Raw genomic sequence first — 25,349 nt, forward strand, 5'->3', positions numbered from 1 at the left:
TAAATAGGCCAGCTGATCTTGTAAAAAAATGTGTTTGCTGATATTCAATGCTAACTGAAACATGAATTATGGTTTCTGATTCTGAATTCTAGCTCCCCTCCAGTATTCACTCCGTATCAGTCTTGGACGGTGAGTGCCACAAACAGGTCTGGTTGTCAGAATGTCCCCAATAAATATGCATGAGATATATTTGTAGGCACTGCCTTCATTGTACTGCAAATATCTCATGCATAATCATTGTGGATATCCTGAAAACCAGACCTGTCTGTGGCAGTCCAGGAGGAGATGAAAGGAACGTATACAAAGAGAATGAATGGAATTGCTGTGGTGATGGTTGTGTCATCCACAAGATCCAAATTCTAATCTAACCCTAACTGCAAAGGTTGGAACAGTAGTAGCAAGGTATGAAACCTTTCTGTCATTTCTCTTGCTCTGAGTGTTCTCAGAGTTGTCATTCTTCTGGGGCTTTGTCTATTTTTAACAGCCCTCCCTTGTAATTGCCTAATTATTTCTGCCTTATCACAGGCCTTTTAACTTGCTGTCTGCTTTCTGTCTTGTCTCCAGTCACTTCACCTTGCAGAAGCCTGGGCCTGTCCTTGCCTGTGACCTTTTACTTTATTTGGCAATGCAGAGGTAAAGAATTCATTGTCTGGCCTTCTACCTTTCTGCTCATCTTCATTTCCCAGGTCCTCCACTCCCTGTTGTGCTTATGCAAGAGCAGGATGCAGAGAAGAGAAACAAGGACCCCTGGGGTTTCTGACTTGTTCTTTTCTCATCCTCCTGCCTTAAGCGCAATTTTTAGCTTTATATTAAAAAAAGAAAGGCTCCTTAAGTGAGTGCAGTCACATCAGAACAGCAGTCATTTTCCTTTTAGCAAACTCTGTATTATCTAAACTCCGTATTTACACTTGGGATGTTTTGTTTCTGAGGAGAAACCGTTCAGTTTTTTGTTTTGTTCTGGGCTCTTTGTTCCAGTGAGGGGATCAGATTTGCAGATGACACAAAATTATTCAGAGATGTTAAACCATAAGTGGATTGTGATACATTACAGGAGGACCTTGCAAGACTGGAAGATTGGGCATCCAAATGGCAGATGAAATTTAATGTGGACAAGTGCAAGGTGTTGCATATAGGGAAAGATAACCCTTGCTGTAGGGTCGGGATAAAGGATATGAGAGTGTTTGAACCTCTGCGAGCAGACGGTGTCAGCCGAAGAAGGTAGCTGCACATCTCTTTCTGTTGGTCTGATAAAAGGTGTCACAAACTAGTAAAACTCCATTCTTCTCCAGAACCAGAAAAGCTGCTGGAAGCGCCTTATTGCTCTGACATTCAAGGAAACGGTGCCTGGACAGCACCCTGCAGTTAGAGGGCATAAAGCAGCAGCAGAGAGAGACTGGGAAAAAGGAGGCAGATGAACAAACACAGAGGGATCAGACACTGTGGAAACGGTGACAAAGAAACCAGAACGTGCTCATTAACATTCACACAAATTATGCATCTGAATTGCAAACGCACACTCCAGTTTCACAAGAGCGCACATGGAAAAGGGCCGGCTGGGTGCACACTGCCATGTAGAGGAGGACCCGAGTGCAAACTCCACACCTGCTCCCAGAGCTGGCGGAGGCAGGGTTTACAGCCCCTGAGGGAGGGATCCTCGGTCATTTCTCTGTGGTGACCTCGAGTGCTCAGACTCAGGGTCCCAGATGGAGCTGAGTTCTGCCAACGCTGGGCAGAGGTGAGCGGGAAAAGTGCCCTGGAAATTGCAAATGAAGGCTCACAGCACCATAGCCCAAAGGAGGCCAGTTCTGACTGCACCGGGAGTCACCAGTGCCAGCAGCCCTCATTCACAATAACCTGGGCTGTTTTCCTTCTGTCTTTTAACTTCCCTCCCCCCCATCACCACCTGGCCCAACCATTGCAGTAACGGTCCTCAGCCACGGGCCACAGACTGCAGCTCCCTCCAGAGCCCGCTCTGCATGCGTCGTGACCCCAGCCATTACATGGTGACTGGGATGCCTTATCCCAGTGGCTGCGAATGCCACGTCTGCAGCACTGGCTGACCTGGGGAAGGGAAGACTCGACCAGGGAATCAAACCCCAAGTTCTCCGCTGAGACGCGGGGCCTGTTTGAAGGAGTCCATCAGGTACAGCAGAAGGTAAGGACCTGCAAGCCAGGTCCTGTTAACCAAATTCCTGCCAGATCTCTGGTTTCCAAGTTCTGGGTTCCAGAAGACTTGCAGGTCTGCTGCAAGATGAAGCCCCCACTGGACTTCTTCGTTCAGAAAAATCTAAAGGGCAGAGCAGGCAAAGTGAAAAATAACGAATTACCATTTGGATCTTCAGATTGCCTAATTGCAAGGTTTGGGAGGAGCCGTAAATCCGAATACATGAAGAGATGCGTGCTGTAGACAGGCACTCAGGGGCTGCAATGCTAGGGTGGCCTGCTGGCTCCATGTCTCATTCCCCAAGGAAGGTAAGACTACGAATCCCTGCATGCAGGGCAGTAAAAACAGGCCTGGATTAGTCTGGCCTGAAAACCTGGAGCCAGCGCCTTGTCAGCAGCAGGCGTTTGCTTGCTGACTCCTAGCTTGCCGAGGCTGAGCTCTCCCTGAGTGACACAGCTGCATCTCCCCCTCTCTCAGCTCCGCACAGCCTCTCTCACAAGGATGCTGCAGACGCTCTGAGCATGGGCTGCTGAACAGGACCAGGCTCTACTGTGCCAGCCCGGGCGCGCTGACAGGCAAGGAGCCTTTCCCTCTCCGTGCAGGCTCTGGTATGTAGGATATTTCTCATCATGCAGATATTTCTCAATGGCTCCAGTGACCCTGAAGCCTGGGTTTGATTTCTTTTTCTTGTTCCTGTATTATTTTACTAGATCAAACCTAGTCTGGCAGAGTACTAAAATTATTCTTAAAATCTGTTTGAATGCTAAACAAATTGTTTTATAGATGTAAGAAACACTCCGGACATTACTGTGCATGATAAGCATCTGCTTTTTTTTTATGGCTGGTCATTCCGCATATTTCTTCTCTTCTTTTCGAAATTTGCCTTTAAAATCTAGTTGTGGGGTGTTTTTTTGGAAGCTAGGACAACTTATGGCTAAAAATACCATCACTTTTGTAATAGGAAATTAAGTTTCACTCTCTTTTGATATTTAAAATTCAAAGACCTTGCTATTCTATTTTGTAAAAGTTACAAAGGGAATTCGGTTGCTTCCAGCTCCAAGGTTACTAATTAGACTCCATGCTGCTTGCTGACTGTCAGGGCATCAATGCATTAACCAGTAGAGATGTGAATCGGAACTGAAATCGGATCCGATTCTGGTTCCGATTCACATCTATAGAGATGTGAATCGGAACTGAAATCGGATCCGATTCTGGTTCCGATTCACATCTCTATTAACCAGCGCCACTCCTGCCGTCTAGTTGGGAAGAATGACCTTTCATCAGTCACTGCCCCATTATGCATAGGGACCTTCCTTTGCAGTCTGGGATAATATCAAAAACAGGAGAAAGCAGTGGAAATGATGACTGCTCGTTTTTGTGGGTAAATATCATTTTTGCTCTTGCTGTAATAAACACCGATAAGTTAATGGGGGGAAAACAAACCAAAACTGAAAATCAAGATCCCCGATTGTACGCCATGCATCAGCTCCAGGAGGTGGAATTTTTTGCCCTGTAGTAATAGCTGGGAAGCCTTAGCTAGAGGGAGTCCATCTCTTTAAAGGTGCAACCCTGGGAGAAAGCCGGGGAAACAGGATGCATGCGCCTTCCTATTCAGATCGGTCCCCTTGGAGTCAGAGCCTGGTGGCACCAGACAGATGCTACCCTCGGGTGACCATACAGAAGGGCCCAGCTGATGCAGTCCTAGACTTACCCCTCTGCATGTATGACAGCGTGGGGCTTTCCCCAGGATCTCTGCAGGGGGATGAAACCAGGCAGTGCATTAGCCTGGCTCTTTGTACATAGAGCTTTATGGGCACCCGGTTCTCCACAGACATGCAAGCAATCTATGTTTTTCAGCTGCTGTCCTTTGATTGATTTTGGTGTGCCCAGAGCAGGAAGTTTATGCTCCCCCCCCCCCTCGACAAAGAGCTTAAAAACTTCCAATGCGAGCTTCCACCACCTCCCGAAATCTCCCTTCAGCTGGAAATTGTGAGCTCGCTGTCTCTTCCAAGAGACTTTTATTGTCAGGCTCTCTTACTGCTAGGATGGCAAATATCTGCTGAAGCAGTGCAATCAGCTGAGCATCTCCGAGCTCACCAACTGCATTCCTGGGCCTACTGAGAAGGAACGTTCTGACCCAGTATGAGTGGCGGGGCTGGAAGAACATTCCTCCCTGTACTAAGAAGTTATTAGGATTTGTATGGAACGGAGCTTGGACTTGGTGTCAGGAGCTTTTTTCCCCCCTTCTAATTGGTGTCATGTCCAACCATTGCAAGAGCCAGCTGTACTCTCTTCTGCAGCTTCTGACCAGTAAGAGACCTCTCCCAGCTGCCCGAGCTCCACTTTATTGCACAGCCTCCGCAGTCCAAGGCAAAAATGTTGGGTGGCACAGGAGCCTCCACAGAGCAGGCAGTGCGGGCACGGAGAGGACTCGTGGCCAAAAGAACAGCCAGGAAAGCTCTGAAAGCCCCACCAGCCTCTCTCTCTTCCAAAGTTTGAAACAAAGGTATGGAGGGTAAAGTCACACACAAACCCGTCATGTTGGACCAGTTCCCTTCATATACAAGTGCAGGAGAAGGGAGATAACCATGCGGTGTGGGTGCCGAATGCAGCTGGCAGAGCTCTAGTGCTCAGTGCAGGTTCTCCCTGTCTCGCTCAGCCTGGGGAAGGACTTGGGGAACACGAGGAGGTGCTGTGTGCACTGCACAAAGTGGGCTCTACTTATCTGTGCTGTACATGCTGCCCATTAATGACCACACTCCGGGGCTCAAGCTGTGGAAGAGACGGTGGGGCACGATTACACCTGCTCTCAGAAAGGAGCTGCCACTGGGGTCGCTTGTTGCTGCAAGGTGCAGTAGTGACTTTTCCGTGGCGCACCTGAGCAGGTCTGAAGGCACAGTGGTTGGGACACACTGCCTCAGTTGCCTTTTGTCCATTTCATATCCTCAGTTATATAACTTGGGAACGGATGAATAGGTGAGGAGGCTAACAGAAACAGGGAGAGGAATGACAGAAGGGCAGGTTAGTGGTTATTATTGTGGGAATAGAGGCAATGGGGTGAGGAGTAATAGGAGGGGCAGGGTGATAGTTATTACTGCAGTGTAGGGGACGTGGGGTGAGGAGTAATAGGAGGGGCAGGGTGGTAGTTATTACTGCAGTGTAGGGGACGTGGGGTGAGGAGTAATAGGAGGGGCAGGGTGGTAGTTATTACTGCAGTGTAGGGGTCATGGGATGAGGAGTGATGGAAGGGGCAGGGTGAGGGTTGTTATTGTGATGTAGTTACAGGGTATAAGCAATGATAGGAGGAGGAAGGTGATGGTGGTTATTGTATTTGTGATGCATTTATGGGGGCTGAAATCCAAACTGGAGAGTGAAATTACCATGCTTTGTGAGCATCCAAAACCTGCAAATAAATGTAAATCTGATCTCTTTGGGAATTGTTGAGAAATGTCAGTCTCAGACTTCAGGATGAGGAGGAAAAATGATCTCTGGATCAGACAACCTGAGTTTCTTCCACTATGACATCTGCTCATAGAAATTCATTTATAAAAATAGCAATCGTAGCGCTAATCATTTGCATACATGCTTCAGTCTCCGACAGAAATCTTTGGCTCCCACTATGTGAGCGGTATGCGTGTACTTTTGCATTACAAAACATGCAGCTTTTGTACCTGTACCTAGCATGCAGGACACCAACCCTTACAAAGCAAGCACGCGGCACAGGGCTGGTGCAACGCACGCCGTACGAATACCTTGACAAAAGGGAACTATGCACAGCAGGGCCATCGCTGCAAAATGTGCAGGAGATCACAGTTCTAATCCCAGCTCTGTCACTGACTCTGTGCATCTCCCTGAGCCCCTGCTCAGAGCTGGGAGTGGAGCTGTTTGCTGTATCTTCCTTGAGATAGGGACGATGAGAACCTCGCACGCTACTCAAGACGCGGTTGCACCACAGAGAGATACAGAGGCGATATTTATTTAATAAAACATTCCAGTCGTCGCGGCTTCCAATATAATACGTTATATATCATAGCCATGGACTTCCCATTCAGATATTTGTTCATATTGGGCTTATAGAAGCTGAAAGCTGTTTTTGCCTTGACTTGAGGCTGAGCTGTAATGGTTTATGTAATGTGTTCTTTTTCAACAAGACATATTTGAATCTAATAATAAGTTATAAAATACATGTATTTCAGACACAAACAATTAAAAACATACACATAACATGATATTCACAGTTTTATTTTCATTCCTTTCTGAATAATTCCCAACAGTCTATTTACATTTTTGATCACCACTGCACACCGAGCTGAGGACTTCATTACCCAGTGATTCCAAGGTCCTTTTCCTAGTTCAGAGCCCAGTATCCTGTACCTGTAGCTGGGATTATTTTCCCCATGTGCATCACTTTGCTCTTGGCCACCTTAAATTTCATCTGCCATTTAGATGCCCAGTTCCCCGGTCTCACAACTTCTCCCGCTATTCCTCATAGTCTGTTCATGTTTTAATTACACTGAATAATTATGCCATCTGCAGATCTGATCGCCTCGCTCATTGCTCCTTTTTCCAGATCATTTAGGAATATGTTAAAGATGCTGGTCCCAGTACAGATCCCTGAGAGCTCCACTATTTACCTTCTCTCAGGCCGATGCAATAAGATGTGCATTAAAACAGGTGCTCGGATTGCGTGCCCGTTTCCTAACACGCGCTCGGCCACATCCCCTGGCACCCAATGAGATATTTTAATGAGGGCCTGCGTAAAAAAGGACGCGCTAGGGAAGAATTGCATGTCACAAATGCATCGGGCGCCCACAATTGCAACTGGCGCTCAATACGAGGGTCCGTTTTTATCCCGCTTCTGGCCGATGTTGCTGAGGTTGCAGGATGCCCATAGCTAAGCACCCCTTGCTATTCTGCGTGTATGTCTTGTATTTACATTGTGTGTCCAGAATTCTTTTTTTAAATCAAGCCCATATACCTTTATTTTTAAACGCCGCACGCAGTAAATTTAAGTGTCACAATGATACTAAGTCGGAGGAACCACAGAGGACCGTACTTTTCAATTTCTCATGAGCCCTTGACTCGCAGATTGACTTAACACCACCTCCAAGGTTGGAGTTAAATTTGCATGTTAAAATGTGTGCATTTGGCACCCAGTGATTTTTTGCATCGGGGGGAAATAGCTAAAAGCCTCATCTACATTTAAATTTGATGAGTGCTATTGGCTACACATTTGTTTGGGCACGCGTTTTGGACGCGGTAATCTCCTGATTGCATTGGGTGCTAGTCTAGCGCTTCCAACCGCATGTAAACCTGTGCACTAGGTTGGGCGCACTGTAGTGCATCAGCTTCTGTATTAGGAAACCTGACCACTTAGTCCTCCCCTCTGCTTCCTGTCTTTTATGCAGTTACCAATCCCCAATAGGACACTGCCTTCTAGCCCTTGGCTCTTTATTTCCTGAGGGATCACAGAAACACTGCACATTGACCGACTCACCTTTATCTGGCCCTTTACACAAAGCTTTGAAGGTCAAGACTCGCTTTGCATTCTGTGTTAATTAATTAATTAATTAATTAATTAATTGTATTCATTGTAAACTGCTCTCTAGCCGACATGGGAGAGGCGGTCAATACATTTTAAAATAAATTAAAAAATAAATGAATGCAGATTTATTTACACCTTAAAAAAAAAAAATCCAGTCGATTAATAAGGCAGGGTTCCCATGTTGTCTCTTCTCAGTTGAGCCATGTTTATCCATATGCCCAGTAATTGTAAGGTTGATAGTCAAAGAGGTTTGTCCAGCTAAGGTTTGTGACCCCTCCCCCCGATCTTAAAAATAGATATTAGCCAAATCCCACCTCCTGAATCCACAAAAGTGGTCAACTGAGCTGAACACTAATTTTTACAGAGCCGATAGCTTCTAGCACATTAGTATTAATGTATTCACTTCACGCCAGGTGGAAAGACCAGTGATTGGTCCTTCACTGACAGTTATCAATGAAGGGACCATCCCCTTTCAGAAGTAACTTGAGCTGGCTAAAGTTAGCGAGGTAACACCACTGACTATTGACCTCTTTGTGGTTAACAATGGCTTTCACCATTTTACCTGGTCTGTAGAACTTGGGTCACCACTGGAGACCTTTTTAAAAGTTGGCATTACATTGGTTACCCTCCAGAAGTAGAGTGGTAAATTTCCGGCTAACATTTTCAGATTTGCTTTGTTGTTTATACTGACAGAACAATCCATAATTCCATGTCTCATTGAGTAAAGAGTTTCCTCCAAAGTAGGTGGTGAAATCTCTATTACTTCGGCCTCAGAAGATGCTCTTTGATTTGTCTGTGCTGTTTCTAGAAAGTCCATCTAGTAAGACTACCTGATCAAAAAGATCAGACATTTCTTCTCCTTTCAGAAAGGAATCTACACCTTTTGCACATTTCCTTATTACAATTTAGACTGTAAGATCCATGGATCAAGAGCTTGCTGTTATTATCTTGTACACTGCTGTGTATCTTGACGTTGCCATTGTGTTCATTAGGTGATGACTGAACAGCTGCACTTCTTGAATGGAACGCACCATGAGGACACTCCAGATACCAACCTCTCTGCTGTTCTCTCCCGTCATCCCTGGATGCCTCCCACCTTTACAGCGACGGCCAGGGCCAGAGTCATTGTCACCGGCTGCCTGTTCCTTATTGCTGCCCTCAGCAATGTGACGGTCTTGTGCAGCATCTTAAGGAAGCGCAGGAAGTCCCATATCCGCGTGCTCATACTGAGCCTCACCGTGGCTGACCTCCTGGTGACATGCCTGGTGATGCCGCTGGACGCCGTGTGGAATGTCACCGTCCAGTGGTACGCGGGAGAACTCTTGTGCAAGGTCCTCAACTTCTTCAAGCTCTTTGCCATGTACTCGGCGGCCCTGGTGTTGGTGGTTATAAGCTTGGACCGGCATTCCGCCATTCTCTATCCTTTCAGCTTTGCCAATGCCAGTCGGCGGAATAGGATTATGCTGTGCGTGGCCTGGTCTACCAGCTTCCTCTTGGCATCTCCCCAGGTAAGTGCCAGGGCAGGAGAGAAAGTTCATCTTTCTGCAGATGAGACTAAGATCAGCAACAGGGTGGACACTCCAGATGGAGTGGAAAAATGAGGAGCGACCGCAGAAAGCTTGAGCAATGGTCATGGGCTTAACAGCTAAAATTCAATGCAAAAAAAAAAAATCCAAGAGAGGAGCGAAGAAGCACTGATATGTAGTGAAAAGGAGAGAGCTTGGAAGGTGATAAGATGCTATTATCTGAAGGCTGCGAAAAGACAGTGATGAGGGCCTGAAGAAGGCCAGCATGCATGAGGAGAGGAATCAGCAGATGCTGCTCAGGGGCAGGGACTTCCACGTCAGGACTGGGTTTCCTGGGCCAGGTAGAACTGGGGATGTTGTGGAGGCAACGTCCACCTCTTCTGGCTGGAGGGAAGCCCCGGCCATCACCAAACAGCGACATCTAGTGGTCAGAGCCAGGATTTCACATCACCGTGTTTCCAGAGGGAGTCGCAGCCTGTGGTCCCTCGTCAGGGATCGATGCTGCAGGGACTGGACAAGGTGAGCTGGGGGAGGGGGAAAAAACCCAGGGTGGTTGTGAAGGAAGGCTCATGGTGCCATAACCCAAAGAAGGCGCTGGAGGAAACCGCTGGGCCTAAAATAGAAAGAAGGAGGTCAGGGTAGCTTTCTACAAGCCATGGTGTGCCTGAATCTGGGGGGTGAGTCTCCCGAAGGTGAGGGAGTAGAGGCTGTGCAGAATCTGGGCTTCCACTTAATCAGAACACAGCCCTGCAAGGCCTAAATCCTGCAATAGTGAACATTTATCTGATGTATGTGTTTGGTTTATATTCTACCTTTCTGACACTTCAAAGCCGCCCCTTCTTTGCTTTATTATTACCTGCCCTGACCATGATTTTATGGGGAGGCAGATGATAGATAAATAAGACCTAGGAGGCTAGGCTCCTAAATTTAGCCTCTGCTATTCATGTGCCGAGTGTTGAAAATCAATGCGGAGCCCCTAACCTTTTCCTTCTCATCCTTAGCCACACACTGTTTAGGGTGCTGAGTTTGAGCCTGGTGAAATTCAGAGCCTAAATTTAGGTGCTCAACCCTGGTACATTTTCAAAAGGGCCAATTTAAGAGCCAGACTCCCAAAGTTAGGAACCTAAACCTTTTGAAAATCGGGCTCTACGAGTCCGAGATAAAACTGACAAATCTAGAGGAGGAGAGAGGGGGGGATCAGATAGAGACGTTCGAAGGTATCAGTCAGGCACAAGAAGCATTTGTTTAGCCGTGATATGAGGCTCCTAGGGGTAGACGCAGGCGTAATGGAAGGAAATAGAAAGGATGGTAGATACGTGGAACAGCCTCCCCGTGGAAGCGATGGAACCAAAAGCAGTAACAGAATTTCTGGGATAAGCACAGAGGACGATTACTTGCAGGGGGGGGGGGGTGAGAAAACCTTGAAGATAACATAAGGGTCTGCGGTACTGCAACAGGAGAGAGACACGGGCAGTCGAGTTAGCCAAATGCATTAGAACTAACGATAGTGCAATTAGAGAGTCAGCAAAAATTCACGTTACTCGAAGAAAGCCCAGAGGTCGCTCTAGACTGAGAACCTCATCCTGCCCGGTCAGAATCCAATAGAGAGGGGAAAGCCTCATGCCACATGGGTTACAGGCAAAATTCCTATATGGACTGGAAGCGAATAAACGAGGGAGCGGGTTTCCAACAGCAATGGAAGAACCCCGAGTAAGCACGGTTTACCGCAACCCCTTTCAATGCCGCAATGCAAGCAGACTCGGCTCCTCTCTGCAGAAGAAGATTTCTTTTCTGGAACATGAAGGCATTTGTGGGAGCTCTGAACCTCGGGCTGCCTGTCAGGAGAGAAGCCAGGGCGCGCTAATGCATAAGGCATCTGTCGGACCACATTTGGGGTACAGGGATCAGTTATGGGCCCTCCCCCTCAAAATGCCATCTGCAAACGTTGGACAAGGGACAAAGCTCATAGAGGGGACAGAGGGGCAGGCTGGGGGCCGTTCACAGCAGAGAAATGACATTTAAGAGGAGATTTCATTACACTCTCTCCAGGCAGCTTTTTACCAAACCAGCTATGAACAAAACAAGGAGAATTCACCAAGGGTAAGGGGTAATAGATTTCACCAGACCTAAGGGAAGGGATTTATTCGGAGCAGTAAAACTATGGCACATTCTGCCAGCAGATCGAACCATGGCTCTGCCACTAAATTAACTCCAGAGTGAAATCCAGCAAACCTGAGCGCATCACCAGATATGGGATCAGGAAGGGGTGCACACACACTGCTCTCTTGCCTTCGCCTGGATAATCCCCTAGAGAGAGCTGACAAACTGTCTTGCATCCTAAACCAGCTGTGTAACTGTGCCCTTTTCCTCCCGACAGATGTTTCTCTTCCGCTTGCACTCGGTCCCGGGCATGAATTTCACGCAGTGCGTGACGCACGGGAGCTTCCAAGAGCGCTGGCAGGAGACGGTCTATAACATGTTCACGTTCACGACGCTCTTCGTGACTCCGCTCTGCGTCATGGCTGTGTGCTACGTGCGGATCCTGTGCGAGATCAGTACCCAGCTGAAGGACAAGAAAGGTGAGAGTCCCCGTGCTCAGCTTTCCAGCACCTATTGCTAATGGGTTTGGATCGAAACCCCAAATCCTTTGAGATTAATTGTATCTTTATTGGGATACAATTAAGATAAGAATAAAGCCGATGCCACTGGACGATGTACGACGAATACATCCACAGACGTAGCACTGGATTCTTTCCATAGTGTTAGTACAATTCTGATACAAACTCACAATGCTCCAGGCCGTTGCCCTGCTGTTTCATTATATTTAAATCGGGCCCAGGGACACCATGCAGCTTCTAGAAGCCAGTCCTGATGGCCCCATTGCTCATTGGAAAGGAGGGAGAGGCTTCCGCAGGGCCTGCTATGTGGAGCTTTTCCATCAGCAGCGGGTGTGCTGGGGAGGGGAAGTCCCACGAGAGGCATTCGTTCATGGGAGGCTGGGCGAGCCTTACTCTGGACTCGCACTGCCAAGCTGGCCTTAGCTGTAGCTCCTATGCCTCATCACTAGAGGCCGAATCATCATGGCACAGCTATGGCTAACAGAAACTCCTTGTCCCAAAACTCTCTATCCAAGGGCTGGACTCTCCGTATCCCAGAATCTCCCTATCCCAGTGATCATCTGTCCCTGTTACCCTGACAGTCTCCGTATCCCAGAATCTCCCTATCCCATGATATAATGTCCCTGTTACCCTGACAGTCTCCGTATCCCAGAATCTCCCTATCCCAGTGATCATCTGTCCCTGTTACCCTGACAGTCTCCTTATCCCAGAATCTCCCTATCCCAGTGATCATCTGTCCCTGTTACCCTGACAGTCTCCGTATCCCAGAATCTCCCTATCCCAGTGATCATCTGTCCCTGTTACCCTGACAGTCTCCGTATCCCAGAATCTCCCTATCCCAGTGATCATCTGTCCCTGTTACCCTGACAGTCTCCTTATCCCAGAATCTCCCTATTCCAGTGATCATCTGTCCCTGTTACCCTGACAGTCTCCGTATCCCAGAATCTCCCTATCCCAGTGATCATCTGTCCCTGTTACCCTGACAGTCTCCCAATCCCAGAATCTCCCTATCCCAGTGATCATCTGTCCCTGTTACCCTGACAGTCTCCTTATCCCAGAATCTCCCTATCCCAGTGATTATCTGTCCCTGTTACCCTGACAGTCTCCGTATCCCAGAATCTCCCTATCCCAGTGATCATCTGTCCCTGTTACCCTGACAGTCTCCTTATCCCAGAATCTCCCTATCCCAGGGATCATCTGTCCCTGTTACCCTGACAGTCTCCGTATCCCAGAATCTCCCTATTCCAGTGATCATCTGTCCCTGTTACCCTGACAGTCTCCGTATCCCAGAATCTCCCTATCCCAGTGATCATCTGTCCCTGTTACCCTGACAGTCTCCCAATCCCAGAATCTCCCTATCCCAGTGATCATCTGTCCCTGTTACCCTGACAGTCTCCTTATCCCAGAATCTCCCTATCCCAGTGATAGACTGTCCCTGTTACCCTGACAGTCTCCCAATCCCAGAATCTCCCTATCCCAGTGATCATCTGTCCCTGTTACCCTGACAGTCTCCTTATCCCAGAATCTCCCTATCCCATGATATAATGTCCCTGTTACCCTGACAGTCTCCTTATCCCAGAATCTCCCTATCCATGATATAATGTCCCTGTTACCCTGACAGTCTCCGTATCCCAGAATCTCCCTATCCCATGATATAATGTCCCTGTTACCCTGACAGTCTCCTTATCCCAGAATCTCCCTATCCCAGTGATCATCTGTCCCTGTTACCCTGACAGTCTCCGTATCCCAGAATCTTCCTATCCCAGTGATCATCTGTCCCTGTTACCCTGACAGTCTCCCAATCCCAGCAGCAGTTCTTCCATTACAAGGGAGGGGAAGTCCTTGTGCAATCTTCCTGTCATAGTGGCAGATGCCCTTTGCTTCAGTGAGAGTAGATCTGGCCCTTTGGATCAATCACCTCAGCCTTGGGGATCCCCAGTTAGCGGACAGCACATCTCAGCTCACCACACAGGACTCAACATTTTCCTTTTACTTTCTGGCAGGTCTTGCAAGAAGCAAAAATGAGCACATCTGCAAGGCCAGAATGAAAACTCTGAAAATGACCATCGTGATTGTGGCCTCCTTCATTGTGTGCTGGACCCCTTATTACCTCCTGGGCTTGTGGTACTGGTTCCAGCCAGATATGATCCAGGAGACCCCCGAGTACATCCACCGCAGCCTCTTCCTGTTTGGGCTGCTTCACACCTGCTCAGACCCCCTGATCTACGGGCTGTACACGCCCTCCTTTTGGGAGGATGTGACCGCCTGCTGCCGGAGGATGGGCAGCGTGAGCAAGGGGCAGCGCGCCGACGGCAAACCGCTGTCGTGCTCGGAGCTCAACATCAACGATGGGGCCACCGCAGACAGTCCAAACGGGACAGACATTCAGACTGTCTTTTAAGCGGGACGTCAGATGCTGCAGGGGGTTGATTTGGTCAGAGGTTTTGCTTGGTTGGTTTTCCCTCTGTTGGGAACCCTGCCAGGCCTGAGGCAGCCATGGCACTGTGGGGAGCTGTCCAGGGCTGCACGTAGGGGGCTGTGCTCTCACTCCCTGCAGCTCTTCTGCTGTTCCTACAGACAAAAGTTCCAGGACTTCAGGTTCCATAATGCACTGGGCTGAGAGTCAGAGAGGAGGGGCTTTCGGACATCAGTTTCCTAAACTGCTCGCTCCAGGCTTGGAAGCAGTCAGCCCAGCCCCTGAGTGTTTCATGGCTGTGTGAACGTGGAATTGTACGTTTTGCTAAATGTTTTTCCATCTGCTCTGTGTGTTTATGGTCCTACCATTTACTGCCAGCATTTTAAAATATATTTAATGAACAGAAGACTATAAACAATTATCTTTGAATCTCTCCCTTTCCTTCCCCAGCATTTCTACTGGGCCTGGTCCCAGCTGCACAAAGGAAAGAAAAGAGGATTGGTGAAGAAAAGTGTTCCCTTTTTTTGTCAGGGTCTTTGTGTCTTAAGACACCTGTGTGGGGTGAGCTCCGTGGCTCGCTGTTGGTGCCGCTGCGCACTGCTGTACCGGATCGGGTCTTTTGCTGCCCAGGATGGTCGGCACTGGCAATGCTGCAAAGACCATGCTCACAGCTCCTGGGGGAAGGGAGTCTCTGTCATTGCTCAGCGGTGACACCTAGTGGGCAGGCTGGGGCCCTAGACCGCAGTGGTGGCAATGACTGGACCAAGTGAGCTGAGAGGAGGATATAACATAGGGGGAAGGCTCCTGGCACCTTAGCCCAACAGAGGCTGGTCCCAATCCAACTGGAAGTCTAAAGGTGCCGGAGGGAACCTGCTGAGCCAAAAGCATAGACGAAAAGTACTCGTCTGGGTGAAAGGTTTATATGAAGTCGCATTGCCACCAGGTGGGAGATCGAGGGTGAATTTTAGATGCAGGGAAAACTATGAAGAAAGGAAACCTAGCCAGCGAAGGAAGACCAAAGATCACATCGCGAGATTTCACTGAAGCCCCCTTGAAATCACCCACTGGTCAGTTTATTCAATGGAGAATGCCGGGCTCAGGAGGAAATGCAATCGTAAACATAAATAGCCCTGGAAAAAGAGAGCTGTTTTCCTAAAACCATCTGATGCTTCTTTTATTTATTACTTCACCACACAAAAGCATCCCATATTGCCAATAAAACGTCTCCCACTGTAAACTTTAGGAAGTCCTTCTGGCAGAAGCACTAAATCTGAAGAGTTTGTAATCCCAAATCCCAAATATATCTGCTGTAAAACAAAGAAAGAAATCTCAGATTGTTTTAGAAAATTGCTTTATCTGGGGGACTACAGATCTTTTGCTGTAATACAGTGCGATGTGCCCTCCAAGCAAACATCTTCATTGGTCTCCTTCCTCACTTGAACCAGCCTCCCCTGGGGCCACAGCACCCCAAAACCTCAACCATGTCTAATGCTGTCATCACATGCCAGTCCTCAGCCCGGGTCCACCTCGGCTACGTTGCTGCTCTGCGTCCTCCTAGAGTCTCTGAGCACTGCCTCTGCTGCAGCACAAGGGACAGAAACCGGCCTTGAGAATCAAAAGCTGCATTTCCCCTATGAAAGTGCCACTGGACTGGCCCCTGAGAAAGAGTCCTGCTTACAGGTTCCCTCCCCCCTGAGCATATCAGGGAGCAGCTGCGGAACCACACACTGCTTTCTGATTGGACGAGCAAAGAAAGGAGGAGTACGAGGAAGGGAATTGCAAGTGCAGTGCTTATGACTTGACCAGAAGACATTATTTTAATAAAAACTATTTTCAGCTGATAAGGCTTGACCGTGCTATAATGAAAACTTTATCCTTGGGGGAAGGAAGCACAACTCAAAGGTTGCTTTTATTCAAAAACATGATTTGATGGTTAGGCAGAGAACTCATACATCCTACAGAGTGATGTGAGAAGGTTAGGCAGAGAACTCATACATCCTACAGAGTGATGTGAGAAGGTTAGGCAGAGAACTCATACATCCTACAGAGTGATGTGAGAAGGTTAGGCAGAGAACTCATACATCCTACAGAGTGATGTGAGAAGGTTAGGCAGAGAACTCATACATCCTACAGAGTGATGTGAGAAGGTTAGGCAGAGAGCTCATACATCCTACAGAGTGATGTGAGAAGGTTAGGCAGAGAACTCATACATCCTACAGAGTGATGTGAGAAGGTTAGGCAGAGAACTCATACATCCTACAGAGTGATGTGAGAAGGTTAGGCAGAGAGCCTGTACATCCTACAGAGTGATGTGAGAAGGTTAGGCAGAGAACTCATACATCCTACAGAGTGATGTGAGAAGGTTAGGCAGAGAACTCATACATCCTACAGAGTGATGTGAGAAGGTTAGGCAGAGAACTCATACATCCTACAGAGTGATGTGAGAAGGTTAGGCAGAGAACTCATACATCCTACAGAGTGATGTGAGAAGGTTAGGCAGAGAACACATACATCCTACAGAGTGATGTGAGAAGGTTAGGCAGAGAACTCATACATCCTACAGAGTGATGTGAGAAGGTTAGGCAGAGAGCCTGTACATCCTACAGAGTGATGTGAGAAGGTTAGGCAGAGAGCCTGTACATCCTACAGAGTGATGTGAGAAGGTTAGGCAGAGAGCCTGTACTTCCTGCAGAGTGATGTGAGAAGGTTAGGCAGAGAGCCTGTACATCCTACAGAGTGATGTGAGAAGGTTAGGCAGAGAACTCATACATCCTACAGAGTGATGTGAGAAGGTTAGGCAGAGAACTCATACATCCTACAGAGTGATGTGAGAAGGTTAGGCAGAGAACTCATACATCCTACAGAGTGATGTGAGAAGGTTAGGCAGAGAACTCATACATCCTACAGAGTGATGTGAGAAGGTTAGGCAGAGAACTCATACATCCTACAGAGTGATGTGAGAAGGTTAGGCAGAGAACTCATACATCCTACAGAGTGATGTGAAAAGGTTAGGCAGAGAGCCTGTACATCCTACAGAGTGATGTGAGATGGTTAGGCAGAGAGCCTGTACATCCTGCAGAGTGATGTGAGAAGGTTAGGCAGAGAGCCTGTACATCCTACAGAGTGATGTGAGAAGGTTAGGCAGAGAGCCTGTACATCCTACAGAGTGATGTGAGAAGGTTAGGCAGAGAGCTCATGCATCCTAGAGAGTGATGTGAGAAGGTTAGGCAGAGAGCCTGTACATCCTACAGAGTGATGTGAGAAGGTTAGGCAGAGAGCTCATGCATCCTGCAGAGTGATGTGAGATGGTTAGGCAGAGAGCTCATGCATCCTAGAGAGTGATGTGAGAAGGTTAGGCAGAGAGCCTGTACATCCTACAGAGTGATGTGAGAAGGTTAGGCAGAGAGCTCATGCATCCTAGAGAGTGATGTGAGAAGGTTAGGCAGAGAACTCATACATCCTACAGAGTGATGTGAGATGGTTAGGCAGAGAACTCATACATCCTACAGAGTGATGTGAGAAGGTTAGGCAGAGAACTCATACATCCTACAGAGTGATGTGAGAAGGTTAGGCAGAGACCTCGTACATCCTACAGAGTGATGTGAGAAGGTTAGGCAGAGAGCCTGTACATCCTACAGAGTGATGTGAGAAGGTTAGGCAGAGAACTCATACATCCTACAGAGTGATGTGAGAAGGTTAGGCAGAGACCTCGTACATCCTACAGAGTGATGTGAGAAGGTTAGGCAGAGAGCTCATACATCCTACAGAGTGATGTGAGAAGGTTAGGCAGAGAACTCATACATCCTACAGAGTGATGTGAGAAGGTTAGGCAGAGAACTCATACATCCTACAGAGTGATGTGAAAAGGTTAGGCAGAGAGCCTGTACATCCTACAGAGTGATGTGAGATGGTTAGGCAGAGAGCCTGTACATCCTGCAGAGTGATGTGAGAAGGTTAGGCAGAGAGCCTGTACATCCTACAGAGTGATGTGAGAAGGTTAGGCAGAGAGCCTGTACATCCTACAGAGTGATGTGAGAAGGTTAGGCAGAGAGCTCATGCATCCTAGAGAGTGATGTGAGAAGGTTAGGCAGAGAGCCTGTACATCCTACAGAGTGATGTGAGAAGGTTAGGCAGAGAGCTCATGCATCCTGCAGAGTGATGTGAGATGGTTAGGCAGAGAGCTCATGCATCCTAGAGAGTGATGTGAGAAGGTTAGGCAGAGAGCCTGTACATCCTACAGAGTGATGTGAGAAGGTTAGGCAGAGAGCTCATGCATCCTAGAGAGTGATGTGAGAAGGTTAGGCAGAGAACTCATACATCCTACAGAGTGATGTGAGAAGGTTAGGCAAGAGACTCATACATCCTACAGAGTGATGTGAGAAGGTTAGGCAGAGAACTCATACATCCTACAGAGTGATGTGAGAAGGTTAGGCAGAGACCTCGTACATCCTACAGAGTGATGTGAGAAGGTTAGGCAGAGAGCCTGTACATCCTACAGAGTGATGTGAGAAGGTTAGGCAGAGAACTCATACATCCTACAGAGTGATGTGAGAAGGTTAGGCAGAGACCTCGTACATCCTACAGAGTGATGTGAGAAGGTTAGGCAGAGAGCTCATACATCCTACAGAGTGATGTGAGATGGTTAGGCAGAGAGCTCATACATCCTACAGAGTGATGTGAGAAGGTTAGGCAGAGAACTCATACATCCTACAGAGTGATGTGAGAAGGTTAGGCAGAGAGCCTGTACATCCTGCAGAGTGATGTGAGAAGGTTAGGCAGAGAGCTCATGCATCCTAGAGAGTGATGTGAGAAGGTTAGGCAGAGAACTCATACATCCTACAGAGTGATGTGAGAAGGTTAGGCAGAGAACCTGTACATCCTACAGAGTGATGTGAGAAGGTTAGGCAGAGAGCTCATACATCCTACAGAGTGATGTGAGATGGTTAGGCAGAGAACTCATACATCCTACAGAGTGATGTGAGAAGGTTAGGCAGAGAACTCATACATCCTACAGAGTGATGTGAGATGGTTAGGCAGAGAACACATACATCCTACAGAGTGATGTGAGAAGGTTAGGCAGAGAACTCATACATCCTACAGAGTGATGTGAGAAGGTTAGGCAGAGAACCTGTACATCCTACAGAGTGATGTGAGAAGGTTAGGCAGAGAACTCATACATCCTACAGAGTGATGTGAGAAGGTTAGGCAGAGAACTCATACATCCTACAGAGTGATGTGAGAAGGTTAGGCAGAGAGCCTGTACATCCTACAGAGTGATGTGAGAAGGTTAGGCAGAGAACTCATACATCCTACAGAGTGATGTGAGAAGGTTAGGCAGAGAACTCATACATCCTACAGAGTGATGTGAGAAGGTTAGGCAGAGAGCCTGTACATCCTACAGAGTGATGTGAGAAGGTTAGGCAGAGAACTCATACATCCTACAGAGTGATGTGAGAAGGTTAGGCAGAGAACTCATACATCCTACAGAGTGATGTGAGATGGTTAGGCAGAGAGCCTGTACATCCTGCAGAGTGATGTGAGAAGGTTAGGCAGAGAACTCATACATCCTACAGAGTGATGTGAGATGGTTAGGCAGAGAGCCTGTACATCCTACAGAGTGATGTGAGAAGGTTAGGCAGAGAACTCATACATCCTACAGAGTGATGTGAGAAGGTTAGGCAGAGAGCTCGTACATCCTACAGAGTGATGTGAGAAGGTTAGGCAGAGAGCCTGTACATCCTGCAGAGTGATGTGAGAAGGTTAGGCAGAGAGCCTGTACATCCTACAGAGTGATGTGAGAAGGTTAGGCAGAGAGCTCGTACATCCTACAGAGTGATGTGAGAAGGTTAGGCAGAGAGCCTGTACATCCTGCAGAGTGATGTGAGAAGGTTAGGCAGAGAGCCTGTACATCCTACAGAGTGATGTGAGAAGGTTAGGCAGAGAACTCATACATCCTACAGAGTGATGTGAGAAGGTTAGGCAGAGAACTCATACATCCTACAGAGTGATGTGAGAAGGTTAGGCAGAGAACTCATACATCCTACAGAGTGATGTGAGAAGGTTAGGCAGAGAGCCTGTACATCCTGCAGAGTGATGTGAGAAGGTTAGGCAGAGAGCTCATGCATCCTAGAGAGTGATGTGAGAAGGTTAGGCAGAGAACTCATACATCCTACAGAGTGATGTGAGAAGGTTAGGCAGAGAACCTGTACATCCTACAGAGTGATGTGAGAAGGTTAGGCAGAGAGCTCATACATCCTACAGAGTGATGTGAGATGGTTAGGCAGAGAACTCATACATCCTACAGAGTGATGTGAGAAGGTTAGGCAGAGAACTCATACATCCTACAGAGTGATGTGAGATGGTTAGGCAGAGAACACATACATCCTACAGAGTGATGTGAGAAGGTTAGGCAGAGAACTCATACATCCTACAGAGTGATGTGAGAAGGTTAGGCAGAGAACCTGTACATCCTACAGAGTGATGTGAGAAGGTTAGGCAGAGAACTCATACATCCTACAGAGTGATGTGAGAAGGTTAGGCAGAGAACTCATACATCCTACAGAGTGATGTGAGAAGGTTAGGCAGAGAGCCTGTACATCCTACAGAGTGATGTGAGAAGGTTAGGCAGAGAGCTCATGCATCCTAGAGAGTGATGTGAGAAGGTTAGGCAGAGAGCCTGTACATCCTACAGAGTGATGTGAGAAGGTTAGGCAGAGAACTCATACATCCTACAGAGTGATGTGAGAAGGTTAGGCAGAGAACTCATACATCCTACAGAGTGATGTGAGAAGGTTAGGCAGAGAGCCTGTACATCCTACAGAGTGATGTGAGAAGGTTAGGCAGAGAACTCATACATCCTACAGAGTGATGTGAGAAGGTTAGGCAGAGAACTCATACATCCTACAGAGTGATGTGAGATGGTTAGGCAGAGAGCCTGTACATCCTGCAGAGTGATGTGAGAAGGTTAGGCAGAGAAACTCATACATCCTACAGAGTGATGTGAGATGGTTAGGCAGAGAGCCTGTACATCCTACAGAGTGATGTGAGAAGGTTAGGCAGAGAACTCATACATCCTACAGAGTGATGTGAGAAGGTTAGGCAGAGAGCTCGTACATCCTACAGAGTGATGTTGAGAAGGTTAGGCAGAGAGCCTGTACATCCTGCAGAGTGATGTGAGAAGGTTAGGCAGAGAGCCTGTACATCCTACAGAGTGATGTGAGAAGGTTAGGCAGAGAGCTCGTACATCCTACAGAGTGATGTGAGAAGGTTAGGCAGAGAGCCTGTACATCCTGCAGAGTGATGTGAGAAGGTTAGGCAGAGAGCCTGTACATCCTACAGAGTGATGTGAGAAGGTTAGGCAGAGAACTCATACATCCTACAGAGTGATGTGAGATGGTTAGGCAGAGAGCTCGTACATCCTACAGAGTGATGTGAGAAGGTTAGGCAGAGAGCTCGTACATCCCACCGAGTGACACAAAATGGATAAGGAGAGCTCATATGTCTTACAAAGTTCAGTGAGAAGGTTAGACAGAGAGCTCCTACAACCCACAGAACGATGTGACAAGGTTATGGAGATATCGTTTGTCTTACAGAGTGATGAGAGCTCGTACACCTTTGTAATTTCAGATGGTTAGGATGCCATCTCTAACTTGTCTTGCTTAAAGTACTTCCAGTAGCAACCCCTTCTGCCAGGACTGACCTTCATTTAACAAAGTTACTCTGACTGTAATTCTAATTTTAATTCTTGATATAATTTATTCTTGATATTTTTATATTATTTCTTTGTAATAAATGAAATGGTATAATTTTACTTGGAAATTATTGTCTGAAATGATTGTGTATCTTATGTAAATCTGTTGGTTAATTGCATCTTAGCTTTGTCTTAGCTTTCAGATCTGGTCAGATTTGGATAAGTTATTAAAATGATACCTTTGTGTTCGTGCTTTGCCAAGGAGGAGGAATAAATATTAATATTGTAAAGCATGTCTCCTATTAGACAATCTATGAATTCAAATGTTCCATTTGCAGGTTGTTTTATTATTATTATTATTATTATTTATTTGCTTTTATATACCGACATTCGTTGGTGTACATCACATCGGTTCACAAAACAACAATTGGAATAGTATGACAAGAGGTCGTACTATTTTACATTTAACATAAACTGGTTGGAACTAAGTATACATAGAAACGAGAAATTAGGAACGAATGGTAATGGTAGAGTCTGCAGGGCAAACAGATTCACTACATCATGACTGCTGGAGGAGGCCTGGGAGACAAAGCTTGCAGGCTTTTTATAATGAAATATATTAATAAACTCCTTGGTGTTTACCGATCTTCTTCTTGGTTTGGTGGCTTCTTGCTGGTAGGGCTCGTGCCCACCCAATGGGGAACATTTCAGAGCATCAGGACCTAGCTGACTGATGTGAGTGACTGCGGAGCCTGCTATGGGTTTTTTCATGCTCCTCATCCCTGACCAAGAACATCTGCTCCTTCCAATGGAAATAACAAACAATCTGCTTCCAGGAACATTTGCTTCTGGTCGTAAAGGGTTTTTCTGTTCAAAAAAATCCACAGTACCTGGACTGCTAGAGCCAGGACTGTGTTTATATCGCTGGTAAGTTCTTCAGAATGGCAATAATCAGTTTATGAGCTGTATATAAAAATAAGAAAGTGCCATCTCTGCTGGTGGACTATTTCAAGCCTTGTTGTCTTCTTTGGTTCTTACAAGTCACTTACCAAGTTTACAAAGTCATCTTTACTGTTACAATATTGAATCCAACACCCATTCTTTCCAGCTCATAGCACAAATAGGCCGATGCAATACAGATGCGCAAAAAATGTGCATCCAAACTGGGCGCATGTTTTTTAATGCACGCACAATCACCTCTCCTGGGTGCCCAATGCAACAAGCAATTGAGCTGGCGCGCTAAAAAGTACGCGCTAGGAATAAATTGTGCATCCCTAGCGCCTCCGTGACATCCAGCACCCAGGAGACATGGCTGTGCGTGGGTTAGGAAAATGGACGCTCAATTTATAAGCGTCTGTTTTATCCCACGGCAGCTAATTTACTGGCACAATATGCACACACAGTATACACGGCCCTGAGCGTGTATATTACAAGCGTCTGTTTTATCCCACAGCAGCTAATTTACTGGCACAATATGCACACACAGTATACACGGCCCTGAGCGTGTATATTACAAGCGTCTGTTTTATCCCACGGCAGCTCATTTACTGGCACAATATGCACACACAGTATACACGGCCCTGAGCGTGTATATTACAAGCGTCTGTTTTATCCCACGGCAGCTCATTTACTGGCACAATATGCACACACAATATACACGGCCCTGAGCGTGTATATTGTGGGTGTGTATTGTGCGTCCAGAAATTTTTTTTTTACGTCAAGACTTTTTTTTTAGCACGGTGCTGCTTTCTGTGGTTCTTCATACTTAGTATCGCAGCGTAATAGCTAATAGCCTCATTTACATGGCATTTACATGCGCGAGTTGGGATCCCCTTATTGCATCGGGGGTTATGGACACGCGTCCAGAACGTGCGTCCAAATGCTCGTTAACCTGTGTGCTGGGCTAGGCGCACTTTATTGCCTCATCCGCAAAGCCCTGCCATTTTGAGCTGAGAGAGGGAGTTGGAATGGCCATTTGCAGTATTTATTTATTTATAAGCTTTTATATACCGACGAACGTTGGGAACATCTCATCAGTAAATACGAAGATACGCAGGGAGGACTGTGCTGCAGGGATGGGCTGTTTTGTGCCAGCACTCGTTAACATCTTGACGTTAGTGCAGCACACGTCCCTGTGTCATCTCCGGAGTAGCATCTGACAGCCCTTTTGAGGACAGCAAGCTCCTCACAGCAGGCCAGCAATTAGCTGACACTCACCATGGCCTAGAGGATTAACTTGTGGAAAAGCCATGCAAGATAAGTGCTTTTAATGCAAAGTTAAAAATGAGCAAAAGTTATGCAAGATAAGTGTTTTTAAATGAAAAGATAGAAATGTGGTCATTTTCATGAGTGGACTCCGTGATGAGAATATCTGGGTATAACAGCATCCAAATCACACTGGTATATGATTAAAATGGATGCCCTGTAGCCAAGCCTGCTGCCAAAATCTGTACCCTGTAAGATACCAGTCTGCAAGAGTCTTGGAAGATTATTTGGGCACTAAATGCTCAGTTTCTCCTGTTTCTTGTAGCACAAAGCTTTGCAATAATCCGCGCACCCTCCAAAACCAGTCAGGCTGCTGTCTGAAGTGTTGAGGCCTCGCGTGCTCGTTGATGGCCGAGGTATCTCAGCCCTCTCGGAAGCCCTAGTGCCACTGCACCTTTGGAGTCCGATTACTCCAGCTGGGTGGCCACTCCCTGCCTCTGCCCCTCTTCTAAAGTTCCCTATGACTTAGTCAATGCTTGAGGCCCCTCCCTCATTTCTTTTACCACTTGTTCATCGCTTAGACCTATTTATTTTTGGGTGTTATGCGATTCATAAATTCCAATAAATGTAAAATGTAAATATCACTCCCTGGGTCTAGGGCCCATCCAAAGCAGTATAGATTTCAGGCAAAAAATGCTGCAAACATTAACAAGTTCACCAGACCCAACAGTAAAAGCAAATCCTCTTCAGAAAGGCATTAATCATTCAACAAGTCAAGAACATAATCTGTGTGACAAGGGCCTCCCGTGCAAAAGATGCCACATCCGGACCTCCCTCCCTGCAACTTCACATCCTGAATTCCCTTCTCTACAGGTCGTTCCACCATCCCGTGCGTTATTGAAGCCTTCTGCCAAGTATTTGAGGATTCCTTTCATATCCCCTGTCTCTTCCTTCCTTCCTCCACGAGTGGGAATCCATCGCTTGCTGCTCAGCTGTCAGCACCGCATCTTGGTCATTGCAACGAGGTGGGGAACCACGAATGAAAGCGTCTGAAGGCAGAGACTGCGGAGAGGGCCGCGCTCGGTGAGGCTTTCAGATCCCCACCCCCGAGGGCAGGAAGATTTCCCCTGCCGCTGTTACAGTGCCTTCCTCTAATGCTCTCATCCAAAGACTTCCCCAGAGAGC

General features: G+C 47.1%; 1 protein-coding gene across 1 annotated transcript; it reads left to right on the forward strand.

Moving 5' to 3' along the window:
- Positions 1–2,035: 2,035 nt before the first annotated feature.
- LOC115074752 (gonadotropin-releasing hormone II receptor-like) lies at positions 2,036–14,254 on the forward strand. Its single transcript, XM_029574514.1, has 4 exons — positions 2,036–2,155; positions 8,702–9,217; positions 11,613–11,814; positions 13,857–14,254. Exons 1-4 carry the CDS (start codon positions 2,036–2,038, stop codon positions 14,252–14,254), a joined length of 1,236 nt encoding a protein of 411 aa, XP_029430374.1.
- The last annotated feature ends 11,095 nt before the right edge of the window (positions 14,255–25,349 follow it).

The sequence above is a fragment of the Rhinatrema bivittatum genome, chromosome 13, assembly GCF_901001135.1.
Source record: "Rhinatrema bivittatum chromosome 13, aRhiBiv1.1, whole genome shotgun sequence".
Taxonomy (NCBI): Eukaryota; Metazoa; Chordata; class Amphibia; order Gymnophiona; family Rhinatrematidae; genus Rhinatrema; species Rhinatrema bivittatum.

Bases quoted from the DNA above. Each gene is read 5' to 3' on its own strand.
- LOC115074752 (XM_029574514.1), top strand. From the start codon at position 2,036: ATGCCACGTCTGCAGCACTGGCTGACCTGGGGAAGGGAAGACTCGACC. The intron at 9,218-11,612 runs GTAAGTGCCAGG...TCCTCCCGACAG, and splicing joins TCCTCTTGGCATCTCCCCAG to ATGTTTCTCTTCCGCTTGCA. The intron at 11,815-13,856 runs GTGAGAGTCCCC...ACTTTCTGGCAG, and splicing joins CCAGCTGAAGGACAAGAAAG to GTCTTGCAAGAAGCAAAAAT.